Source organism: Eurytemora carolleeae, unplaced genomic scaffold (genome assembly GCF_000591075.1).
Source record: "Eurytemora carolleeae unplaced genomic scaffold, Eaff_2.0 scaffold641, whole genome shotgun sequence".
NCBI classification, from domain to species: Eukaryota; Metazoa; Arthropoda; class Copepoda; order Calanoida; family Temoridae; genus Eurytemora; species Eurytemora carolleeae.
Window position 1 is genome coordinate 180382 of NW_019396618.1, and position 13102 is coordinate 193483.

Below are 13102 nucleotides of genomic sequence, written 5' to 3' on the forward strand. Positions count from 1 at the left end.
TTTGTATTTAAAAATATTAATCAGAAAAATAATTTTATGAAGCTATTGTGTGTACTTTATCATTCTTTCTCACTTCATCGTGAATTTCATAATGAACCTGCTATAAAGTGATCATCGTGCTATAAAATTAAATTAGCTGTACATTGGTACAGCTAATTGTACTGGATTTTCTCAAAAAAATTTAGGATATTTCCAAAATATTTTTTTCAATTGAAATGAAAATATAATTTAAATCAACTTTATATTTTGACTTCCGCTTTGTCTCCAAGCTTATTTGATCAAGGAATAGCCAGTGAAATAAGACAAGTACACAAACGCTTCAAAAAATTACCTATAACACTATTATTTTGGCACGACGTGCTATAAAGCTCGGGACAAAATGAATTCTGAAAAGGCTTGAACCTTCTCGATAAAGAGAAAATTTCTGTCCAAAATCTTTATAACATTGCGAACCAAAATAACAGTGTTCTATTATATTTCAGATACAATGGCAGCAAATTTGAAAGAAGAAATGAAAGTAGAATTTAAATTAGAGTCTTCTTCTGTTTAAGAAGAAATTTGTTCATTTTCTAGTTTAGAAATAGGTGACACATGACAGTTGATGATCATAAAGAAGATGTAAAGATGAAAAAGGTGAAAAAAATGTTGGGTATTATATATGATATCAAAACTTGATGAAGGAATGAAATCCATTTAAATCTATTTTTCAAAGTGAAATTTCAATAGAATTGCTGAAAATTTCATTCCCCTATTTTTTTCCCGTTTATGTACATAGAAGTTCCTAATACCACATAGATTCTGTTTATGTACATAGAAGTTCCTAATACCACGTAGATTTAGACACAACTTCTGTTTATGTACATAGAAGTTCCTAATACCACATAGATTTAGACACAACTTCTGTTTATGTACATAGAAGTTCCTAATACCACGTAGATTTAGACACAACTTCTGTTTATGTAAATAGAAGTTCCTAATACCACATAGATTTAGACACAACTTCTGTTTTGTGAAACTCTTCATCTTCAGCGGATCAACGGATTGATTTAATTCCTCTTCGATATCTATGATGGTCATGCCCTGGAGGGATTAATAAAATTGACTATCCCTAACCTAATTTTAATTAAAAAATCAATAATTGATAAACTTAAAAGGGCCCCCATTAAGCGTTCTTAATTAACGATATCCATTATCCACACAAACGTTCCGATCTTAGATTATTTTATATTAAATTAGGCTTGTCTGTTTGTTGGTTTATTGCCAGTCTAAAAGATATCATTTGTTATTTTTTAAGCAAATCTGCCAAAAAAAAGATGGAAGAAAATTCCTGAAATTCTTTAATGTTCAAAAAACCAGTGCTTAGGATCCATTTAATTTTGGATCCGCACTGGAAAAAAATGGATCCGGATCCGGATCCAGGTCATTTCTATAAGATTTACTGAACCTTTTTAACAAAAAATAATTTTCAAATTTTTTGTTCTATTTTTTTAGCATATTTTTGTCCTAAAACTTGATGAACCATTCAGAAATGAGGAAATTTTTATAAACTCTCTTTTTTTCAAAAGTTCAGATTTTGGTTTTAGAATTAAAATTTTTTTTTTGCTGTTTTTGGTTGATATTTTAACCCCTTGGAACCGGATCCGAGGATCCGCATATTTATGTGGATCCGGATCCTGAGCACTGTAAAAAACGAGGTTTGCAGATTAATCAGCTTCAGATGTTGCAACTTCAGCAGGGTCTCGTTAAAAGACATATTAAAAAGTGGGCACATTTGAGATATTCCTGTTGTCACTGTGATTATGCTGCAACTACAGTAGGATTTCTGACGATTCATATTAAAAATAAGCACCAAGGAATAAGATATCTATGCCCTAAATGTGATAATGTTGCAACTTCAGCAAAGAGTCTGAAGAGACCAGATCAAAGTAAGTAGGAAGTAGTGTGATTTCCGTACTCTGAATGTGAGTATGCAGCAACTACAAAAGGTGCTTTGAAACTTATATCTTGAAATTAAACATAATACGTGAGATATCATGACCAAAAAATGAATAAGTCAAGTATTTTTCTGAATTTTTGCGCAGATGAATTATTTCGTAAAGTCGTCATTTTGAACAGCGATACCAAGCATGGTAGATGAGCGCTGTTTTACACTTAAGATATCATCTCGATAGATTTGATATTAGAAATTTGCAAACTCACTCTTTAGAAAGTGAACGGAAGTAAGTTAATCTTATTTTTTGTCAAATAATTAAGCAGGGAGTTGTTCTGTGTTTTACATAATTAGGCCAGATCTTCTTGAATTAGATTATTTATCAAACCTTTCTTTAAACATGCTTCTATATTTCAGATAGAATGGCTGAGAATAGAAATGAAGAACTTTTGATAAATGACGAGTTTTGTCCTTCCTACAGTTTAAAGGAATCGCATCTTGGCGATGTTGAAAGGAAAAATACACCAATTTTAGGTAAAGTCTGCGCCCCCATTTGTGTTATTTTTTAGGTATACATATTGTGGTAAAAATAATCCCCCCCCCTAGAAAAAAAGAGGAATAAAATTTTCGGTTGATTGAAAGTTTTGTAAACAATATTTCTCTTTAAAATATGTATTCATTTTCTCAAAGCAATGCCATGTTGAAATTGCGTTTCTTTTGTTTTTCTTCTATATATAAGACCAGGGTTGGATACGGGGGTGAGCCATGGAATAGTGGCTCACCCATGGAAATTTGCTCCCCCATAAAGCTTTGAGGAAGAGCTACGAAAAATTAAGAGAAAATTCTCAGTTGGCTGATCCCGAGTAAGGTTCTATATTTGCCCCTGTATGGTGACCAAAGTTTCTACTACAAAAATCTTAATATTCTGAAGTAAATAATGAGATTACAGTTTCAGGCGGGAATTTTAAAAATAGAACACCTGAAAGACAACTAAAAGAATTTGAGAAGAGCAAAGAAATTAAAACTATTTCCATCAAGAAAGGAACTCCTTCATGTTCTTCTTTACAAGATACTTGTACAGTTTATGTACAGGGAGAGGACATCAAGATGAAAGGTAGGTGTACAGTTAATGTACAGGGAGAACACACCAAGATGGAAGGTGATGTACAGTTTATGTACAAGCAGGGGACATCAATATGAAAGGTAGATGTACAGTTTATGTACAGGGGGGGATATCAAGATGGAAGGTAGGTGTACAGTTTATGTACAGGGAGAACACACCAAGATGGAAGGAAGGTGTACAGTTTATGTACAAGCAAGGGACATCAATATGAAAGGTAGGTGTACAGTTTATGTACAGGGAGGGGATATCAAGATGGAAGGTAGGTGTACAGTTAAGTTTATGTACAGGGAGAATACATCATGAGGGAAGGTAGGTGTACAGGTTATGTACAGGGAGAGGACATTAAGATGAAAGGTAGATGTATAGGTTATGCACAGGGAGAATACATCATGAGGGAAGGTAGGTGTACAGTTTATGTACAGGGAGAGGACATCAAGATAAAAGGTAGATGTATGAGTTATGTACAGGGAGAACACACCAAGATGGAAGTTAGGGGTACAGTTTATGTACAGGGAGAGGAACATCAAGATGGAAGGTAGATACACAGTTTATGTACAAGGAGAGTACATCAAGAAGGAAGGTAGGTGCACAGTTTATGAGTGTTTGGTATGAGTGTTGTTGCTTTACACTACACCAACATTATTTTGCAGAATTGATGGTGCATTTTATAAGTTGTAAATATTTTAATTTAGTGCACTTGCCACTTAATAAAAAAATGTTTTCAAAAATTTAGTAGAGCATGTTATTTAATTGGATACCAACGTTTTATTAAAAAGGAGTCAACAAAAAAGCCAGAAAAAAATGAGTCCAAATCTGCACCAAATCTTACCAAATATTATAAAGGAGGCAAATAGGATTTACTATTTGAATTATATCATAATTTTAAATCAAATTAATTAAAATTTTCAGAATTTGTAAATAGTGAATACGTTTTTTGATGGTTTTTTTTGTTAAATTTGGTACAGACTTGTATTATTAATTTATCGCGATTTTTTTGTAATAACTCTTTATTATCAACAGATTTTCATAGAACTTAAAATATTTTCGGCTAATTTAAACAAAAAAGATTTGAGTTTTTAAGAAAAAAACTTCACGGAATTTTTTCTCCGTTCACTAGATTTTGATAGTTTTAACCTTTACATAAATTATGCACAATTTGTATAATGTTATTAAAACAATGCAAGTTTTTTTACTGACCCTATCTTTATAAAGCTGGTTTGTCTGTTTGTTAGTCCAATGTCCAAAAAAGTCAAAACATTTCAAAAAATCTGCGCACAGTTTATAGCGAACAAGTATAAATTGGTTACCTACCGTGGTCAGTAAGGTTTTCCTAGAAAACAAATTGTGCAATGTAGTTTATTAATGTAGTTTTTTATTCGTTTTTTAATTGAAAGCAATAAAAAGGGAAACATGACGATTGAACTTGTTAAGACAACAAATTTTGCTGAGTTAAGCTTTGAAAATTCGCATGTAGCCTCAAATTTTGGTTATCTATATGGATAAGAAGAATATTTTGTATCTGAGGTCTTTGACATCTAATTTAACATGTGACAATTTCTCTTTTGTGTGGGGTTTTGCAAGTTAAAATTGATTTCATATAGACGATAGACGTCATTTCCAATTTTGTTTATTTTCTATTTCTTAGATAACTAAAATCAGCCTGATTAAAATTGGTGCATTTTCAAAAATAGTAAATGCTGACATTTTTTCCAGGGAGAATTGTTGGGGTCATGTGAGTTGCCACAAACAATTTGGGCCAGATCAGTTCAGCAATTTGACATTTTCAAACAAACAAACAAACAGACAGACGGACAAGCAAAATATATGTATTTATATATATATTTATATTCATCTTTCAGAAGAAAACTTGGATCTCGGTTTTGATCCTTTGCAATCAGAATCAAGGAGAATCAGCTGCCCTAAATTTGACTTCGACGCACTTGAAGAAATTTATCAGACGAAACCTGTTAAAATTAATGGAGTATTGAGATTTCCTTGCCCTCGTTGTGAATATGCTGCAACTTTAGCAGGAAATTTAAGAAAACATTTTGAGAGTAAACATATTGGAATTCGATATCATTGTTCTAAATGTAAGTTTGTTGCCACTCAAGCTTGCAAATTGAAGATTCATGTTGAAAATGTACATGATGGAGTAAGACATCCCTGTTCTTATTGTGAGTATGCTGCAACTAGTGCAAGTAGTCTGCAGATACATGTTAAATATAAACATGTACGAGAAAAAATTAAATATCCATGTACTCAGTGTGAACTATCTGTCTCTTCACCAGGTGCCTTGAAGACACACGTTAAAAATAAACATGAAGGAGTCAGATTTTCTTGCTCTAAATGTGAATTTACTGGAACTACATCAAGTCATCTTAAAGTGCACTTAAAGAATAAGCATGAAGGACTAGCAGTGAAATATGCATGTTCTAAATGTGATTATGCTGCAAGTATTAAACGTGATCTTAGAAGACATGTTGAAACAAAGCATGAAGGGGTTAGATATCTTTGTTCTGATTGTGGGTTTGTTGCTACTACATCAAGTTATCTGAAAATCCATGTGGATGGTAAACATAAAGGAGTGAATTATCCTTGTTCTGATTGTAAATATGTTGCATCTTTAAAAGTATGTCTGAAAAGACACTGCCAAAGTAAACATCAGAGAAATTAAGGATTTCTTCAAATTAACATATTTTAATATTTCAGATTATAAGTATAAAAGTAGAAATTATTATGGAAGAAAAAGAAATAAAAGAAGACGATATTTGTCAACCCCCTCATTTAATGGAAGCGTGTATTCGGGATATGAAGGAAGATAATGTTAAAATGGAAAATGCTGAAATAAAAGGTAAAATATAAGAACATAAGACAGTTTACACTCTTGCTTGTTTTGTGCAATTACTTCATTGTATCATTTTTACCTACAAAATGTAAAATTTAAATTCTTAAATTTTACGCTTTAGAGTTTTTCTTCCAAATTATGATTTCTAATTAATAATTTCAAGAATTAATATTACTTCAATTTCATATGAGATCTCTGAAAGTTTTGAACATTAAATACATTTAGAAGAATTGAAGATTGAAAAAGAAGCAGGTTCCATCAAAGTAGAAGTTCTTCCATGTTCTACTTTAGAAGATACATGTACAGTTTATGTACAGGGAGAGGACATCAAGATGAAAGGTAGGTGTACAGTTTATATACATGAAGAGTACTTCAAGATGGAAGGTAGGTGTACACTTCCCCTGTTGTACTCTCCCTGTACATAAACTGTACACTTAATGTAATCAAATTCCAGACGTAAATCCTAGGATATCAAGTTCAACCATTGTCCCCTCCTCTGTTATGGGTTAATGCAAAGGCTTCATTTTCGATCCCAGTACCAGTTTCATAACCTATCCAATCATAGTTATTCATAAAGTTTAATGCCTATCTCTCAGAGTATAAATGAATGGGATTTATCAGTTCATATTTTATTTATACAAAATACAAATACATCTGTTAACGTGTATTCCTGTCTCATTGCATTACGTTTGAAACCCATCGTTCAGCAAGCTGCATTATTTCTATCCTCTGTACAACTATGATCTCCTTAAGTCTATTTAGTTCAGCTGCTGCTTCTGATAGTCAAGCCTGTGGTTCAAAGCGGTCTAGAGATAGCAAAACCATCCAGAGAATATCCCGAGCTAGGAGCTGCTCCTCAATGGTTTCAATGTTACTTCTGGTTCTGAGCTATTTCCTGTAAGCTATCCTCAGACTTTTTCTTTCATGTAGATCTCCATTTCGTTCTGCATTGGGTAGGGAAGCTTCCCTGGGACCATGGTTCTCATTTAGCTGCTCTTCATAAGATTCCTAATATTGTAGAGCTTCTTGTAGCTGCTCCAAATTAGGTGATCTCTGAACAGCTTCCTCTGTTCCTTGCATCTCCTCAGATACAGGTTCAGGACTTCTAGGAGTGGATGCTTCAGAAGGGGAGATATTATCTTTGAGCCAAGGTAATATATCTTCTAATATCTCTGGTAGAGCATCTCTCAATCTCTTCTTATCTTTTCCTGCTGCATAGAGTAACTGTTCAGCTGTTCGAACTACTCCAAAGAGATAAGGGTAATCTGGTGGTTGAGGTTGTGTTGGAGGAGTCCATGGTTCTGGAGTCCCTCAGGAGTTCCTCTAGTTCTGGATCTAGGTTTTATTTCCACAGCGGCCTGTATTGGAGCAGTCCGTAAAGAGCAGCTTCCTCGAGGATCTCCAGTGCTCCATAAGCCTCCCGATAACTTGATCATATCTGGGGTACGGTAGATATCCCATCTTCATAAATCCTTAAGATCACTTCTCCCAGAGTCATAGATCTGTACTGATCATCTTTCTGTTGTATATCACCAATAAGGTCTGAGATTCGAGTAGAGCTCTCTGTAGGGTGTGGAGCAGCTCTAGATGCATTAAACAGAGGGTTTAGTTCCTCTCCGTCTGTGGATTCTGATCTGTCTGCATCTCCAGTGCATCTCTACCTTTAGAAACACCTGGAGCATTGGTTCCGTTCGGCTGTACTGGGTTTGGACTCAGTTGTCTTAGGTTTACCAAATGCTCTATTTCTCCAGTGGACCTCTCATTAAGACCAGCTCGAGCATCTAGAGTCTTATCCGACATCTCTTTATCCATAGATTACTCTATTCCTCCAGTGGACCTCTAATTAGGCTCAGCTCGAGTATTTAGAGTAGTTGAACTAGCTGTATATCAGAAGAGTCTCTGATACTCTGGTTGAGAGTATCTAGAGTAGTTGAATTAGCTGTAAATCAGAAGAGTCTCTGATACTCTGGTTGTGAGTATCTAGGGTAGTTGAACTAACTGTAGATCGGAAGAGTCTCTGGTACTCTGGTATCTAGAGTAGATGATGAGAATGAGGCTGTCCAACCTCTGTTGAGTAAGTTGGTAAACTACCAGTTAGTTGTCTATTGACTGTCTGTTAGCTGTCCATGAAGTTTAAGTCCCCAGGCCCTGATTAGGAACAGTGGAGCTAAGCTTAAACATGTTTTCTTTATGGGATCCCGTAGTGTACTGATTAGTCTCCGACTCTCATAGATTTCTCTGACTCGGAGAAGGAAATAGAGGGTTTTAACGATGGAGGGAGCGCAACCATATTTTAAATATTACAACATCTAATTTTGAAACCTGATATTCAAATTTTTAAGTCCAATCATAATATTCTATGTGTAACTATTCAGGAGAAAGCCTGGAGCAGAGATTTGATCCTCCGTGGTCTAAACCAAAAAGAAACCAGAGAAGAAGAAAGGAGCACCCTTGTGATGATTGTGAGTATGTTGCAACTCGACCAAGTCTCCTAAGAATGCATGTTGAAAGTAAACACAAAGGAGTAAGATATCCATGTTCTAAATGTAAGTATTCCGCCACTTCAGCAGCTCATCTAAAGATACACATTAAAAATAAACATGAAGGAATTAGACATCCATGCTCTGAATGTGATTATGTTACAACTACAGAAGTTTATCTGAAGCAACATGTTGAAAATGAGCATGAAGGAATAAGGTATCCTTGCTCTTCTTGTGAATATGCTGCAACTTCAGCAGGAAATTTAAGGATTCATGTTGAAAATGTACATATTGGAGTGAGATTTCCATGTTCTGAATGTGATTTTGTAGCCACTCAAGGAAGCTATTTAAAGGTTCACATTGAAAGTATACATAGAGGAATCAGATATCCGTGTTTTCATTGTGAGTATACTTCTACAACAGCAGGAAATCTAAAGCATCATGTAAAAAGTAAACATGAAGGATTTAGTTATCCATGCACTCAGTGTGATTTTTCTGCATCTCAATCAGGTGCCCTGAAGATACACGTTAAAAGTAAACATGAGGGACTCGGATTTCCTTGCTCTAAATGTGATTTTATTGGAAATACATCAAGTCATCTTAAAGTGCACGTTAATAATAAACATGAAGGAGTTAGATATCCCTGTTCTAAATGTGAGCATGCTGCAACTAATGAACGTGATCTTAGAAGACATGTTGAACGTAAGCATGATGGAGTGAAATATCTGTGTTCTGAATGTGGGTTTTCTTCAACCGCAGCAAGTTATCTAAAGGTCCATGTTGACAGTAAACATAAAGGAGTAAAATATCCTTGTTCTAAGTGTGATTATGTCGCAACTACTAGCAGAAGTTTGAACAGACACTCGAAAAGTAAACATTTGTAGAGCATATACAATTAATGTATTAAAATATGTCCACTAATTTAATTTTATTAGAAACACACTTAAGGGCCCGGCATTGCCCGTGGGAAAAAAATTTGAAAAAAATATTTTAAAACAAATACAGAAAAAAAAATTTCGAATTTTTTTAGCCTATAACATCCTCTGCCACCCATGAGTATCCACAAAAAAATCAACCCAATCGGTCCAGCCGTTTGGCCGGCTAAACGCAACATATATATATACACGAATGTCTTGTATTATTATATAGATATTATCATATTTCTCTTTCATTAACGAAATTTAGCAGCATCGGTAACAAGATATACCAGTTTTCTATCTTGATACTCTTAGATATAGAACTAGTTAATATCACATCTAAATAGCATATTCTTATATTTCAGATGGAAGATAAAAAAGTAGAAATAATTATGGAAGAGATAGAGATAAAACAAGAAGAAATTTGTCCATTTTCTATTTTAGAAGAAGCAACTGCTGGGGATGAAAATGTTAAATTGGAAAATACTGAAAATACAGGTGAAGTTAATAAACATAAATATTTTGTCAATCAATAAAATGTTTTTCCTACATGATATTTTAAACACGATAGTACTGATAATCTGTTAGCATTTACAGTAGTAGTGTTTAACAAATTTCCACGTTAATTTTGATTACTAATTTATACTTGAAAGGAATTATTTAAAGGCGTAATTTCAAGTGACCCTCCATTTAAAACTGGCAAAGCTCAATTCACAATGGTACATTTTGTCCGAGAAAGTATGAATTATATATGTACATGTTTGTAGTTTTAAAACCTATTATTTTCAAATGTGGGTAATGGGTAAACTACAAAAGTGACTTGCTAAATGCAGGGTCACTCGATTTACGTCTACACTCTACAGTTCCTTAAACCTCAGTTTTAGATGGTAAAGCTGAAGATACAACACATGGAATCAAATTAGAAGAAAAACAAATGGTTTCCATCAAGGAAGAAATTCCTTCATGTTCTACTCTAGAAGATACTTGTACAGTTTATGTACAGGGAGAGGACATCAAGATGGAAAATAGACAAACAAAAAGTAAAATACATAATTATAGTTTAGGGTGGAGTGGGTTAAAATTATTTTTCGATGAAATATTGATAGAGATATTTATAAAATATTTATGCTTGTTCTAAAACATTTGTATTTGTACGGAGTGGAATGCATTTTACTGGAGTTTATATTAACGATTTTTATTAAAAATGTCAAAATCATGAGTTTGAGCGCAAATTCGACGTTCAAAACTTCTACTTTGGTGGATACGTTTTCAGAATAAGTTCTTTTTAATTATAAAATAACGACGACATAAAATGTAAAAAGGTATAGGAACATGTTGAGAAAATAAAAATTATTGTTGTCATCGAAAGTAAGTAATCTTGTTCAATTATTAGTTTCTATTTTCTCATTAGATAAGATAAGATAAGATAAGATAAAGTTTATTGCTAAAATAAATGTATCTCACTGTATACAGATAGAGTTTACAATCACAAAATTGATGATTATATTAACAGTACAAGTATAAAGCAATTAGGTGGAAAATAGCTCTTGGTTGTTTTGATTATTTTTTCCACCTAATTTTAGTAATAATAACAAAATATTTCAATTAAATAGATTTAAGGAGAACGATTAGAGATCAGGGTGCGAATTTATCATATGCAAAATAGTTTATACATAAATTCGAATAACTAGAGTTTAAAGTAATTTTCAGACATGTACACAACAAATATCAAAGCATATTAAAACATATCTAATNGTATGATAGACTTTAGCAAATTTGTGGAAATTTTGTCTGGTCCAGAACTGTTTTTACTTTTTAGTTTTTTAAGAGCATCATTTATAATATCAGGGGTAATATTTGCAAAAACAAAGTTTTCATCTGTTCCCTGTGAAATTCTGGTTTCTCATTATTTACAAAGATTTTCTCCTGATTTTCTAGAATTATTATTGAAAAGACGTCATTTGAAGAATTTGAAGAAATCTGCGAATAAATTCAAAGAAAATAAGAAATTTAATAAAATAATGAAAACAAAATAATTGATTTTAGCATTGATTTATTGAAAAATTTCTTTTGAGAAATATGTTCCTAACCATTTAATTAGATTACTGTATAATTATTATACTTTATTTTTGGTTGTCGTTTTTTAATAATTCAAAAAAAAATAATTCTGAAAACGTATCCACCCCCAAAGTAGGAGTTTTGAACGTCGAATTTGCGCTCAAACTCAGGATTTAAAGATCTTTAAAAAGTTTAATACGTCCCAAATGAATCCGAAAGAAGTTTTCCACAACACTGCATACTCAGTTCAACTACATTACATAGCCGGTCACTCCCTTTAACTAAAAGATAACTATTCAGTGACAACCAGCTACTTTCTTTGAAAGTAGTGCGGTGAGTCAGGTTTTACCCCAACCTTTTCCTGGATTGATAGAGGACTTTTATTTATTTTATTTATTCAGGAGAAAATATGGATGATGGATTTGATCCACTACAATCTGAACCAAAGAGAATGAAGTCGACTAAAAGAAGATATCCTTGTAATGAGTGTGATTATGTTGCAACACGAGGAAATCACTTGGAGATTCATATTGATAGCATACACCGCGGTATAAGACATCCATGCTCTGAGTGTGAGTTTTCTGCGACTACCGCTAGTTCTCTTAGAATTCATGTTAAAAGTAAACATGAGGGAGTAAAATATCCTTGTTCTGAATGTGAATATTTTGCAACACAAGCAGGTGCGCTGATTATTCATGTCAGAAATAAACATGAAGGAGTTAGATATCCATGTTCTCAATGTCAGTATACTGCATCTCAGAAAGGAGATCTGAAATCACATATTAAAGATAAGCACGAAGGAGTTAGATATCCCTGCTCTGATTGTGAGTATATTGCAACAACAGTAAAGAACCTTTGGCGACATGTAAAACGTATACATGAAGGAGTGAGATATCCTTGTTCTGAATGTGATTATTCTGCAACTACAGCAAATAACCTAAAGTTTCACATAGAAAGTAAGCACAAACAAGTGAGATATCCCTGTCAGCAATGTGATTATGTTGCGTCTCTCGCAAATACTCTGAAGGTTCATATTAAAAGTAAACATGAAGGAGTAAAATATCCATGTTCTAAGTGTGAATATGCCGCAACTCAGAAAGGAGATCTAAAAACACACATAGAAAACATTCATGAAGGAGTGAAACATCCTTGTTCCGAATGTGAATATGTTGCATCTAAGGCATGCCACCTGAAAAGACATTTCGTGAGGAAACATGGAGATGACAAATGTTCCGTAAAATTCTGAAAACAAATTCACTTATCCTTATCTTCTAAAAGGTAGTATTTACGACAGTATTTTCTTTCACAGCGCTGTAAAGTGTTTTGGAGAGAAATCTGTAAAAGTTATTTTTTTTTTAAACAAATCAATTAGAAATATAGACATGCCATACAACCCTAGAATGTAGACATTAATCGATTATTCTTTTTCTTATTTGGATAATAAGGGCAATTGATTTATTCAAAAGATAAAAGTACTTATAAACTGAAATCATTGTAAATCAATTCAAGCTACAATTCATACAATTTTTGTAAATGAAAAGAATATCAGTAAATTCAATTTTTCCTTCCTCATCATAAAACGGAAGGCATAAGGATTTTAACAGGAAGATTGTGAAACAAACCAGTCACCCTCCTGACCCCATTAACAAACCAGTCACCCACCTGACCCCATTAACAAACCAGTCACCCTCCTGACCCCATTAACAAACCAGTCACCCTCCTGACCCCATTAACAAACCAGTCACCCTC

General features: G+C 33.4%; 2 protein-coding genes across 5 annotated transcripts; both read left to right on the top strand.

Annotated features, from left to right (window-relative positions):
• Nucleotides 1-1581: 1581 nt before the first annotated feature.
• On the top strand, nt 1582-9661 carry LOC111706388 (transcriptional repressor CTCFL-like). 2 transcript variants are annotated; one of them, XM_023479252.1, is made up of 5 exons: nt 1582-2464; nt 2880-3044; nt 4913-5904; nt 6124-6237; nt 8274-9661. In XM_023479252.1, the coding sequence occupies exons 3-5, from the start codon at nt 5790-5792 to the stop codon at nt 9260-9262; spliced, it is 1218 nt and encodes a 405-aa protein (XP_023335020.1). In that variant the 5' UTR covers nt 1582-2464; nt 2880-3044; nt 4913-5789; the 3' UTR covers nt 9263-9661. The 2 variants fall into 2 exon arrangements, with proteins under 2 accessions (XP_023335020.1, XP_023335021.1); XM_023479253.1 differs by lacking the exons at nt 6124-6237; nt 8274-9661 and having other exon boundaries at nt 1584-2464; nt 2886-3044; nt 4913-5763.
• Nucleotides 9647-13096, top strand: LOC111706389 (RE1-silencing transcription factor B-like). Of its 3 annotated transcripts, XM_023479255.1 has the most exons (4): nt 9647-9793; nt 10174-10335; nt 11755-12631; nt 12726-13096. In XM_023479255.1, the coding sequence occupies exons 1-3, from the start codon at nt 9661-9663 to the stop codon at nt 12597-12599; spliced, it is 1140 nt and encodes a 379-aa protein (XP_023335023.1). In that variant the 5' UTR covers nt 9647-9660; the 3' UTR covers nt 12600-12631; nt 12726-13096. The 3 variants fall into 3 exon arrangements, with proteins under 3 accessions (XP_023335023.1, XP_023335022.1, XP_023335024.1); XM_023479254.1 differs by having other exon boundaries at nt 11755-12751; XM_023479256.1 differs by having other exon boundaries at nt 10180-10335; nt 11755-12751.
• Nucleotides 13097-13102: the final 6 nt, after the last annotated feature.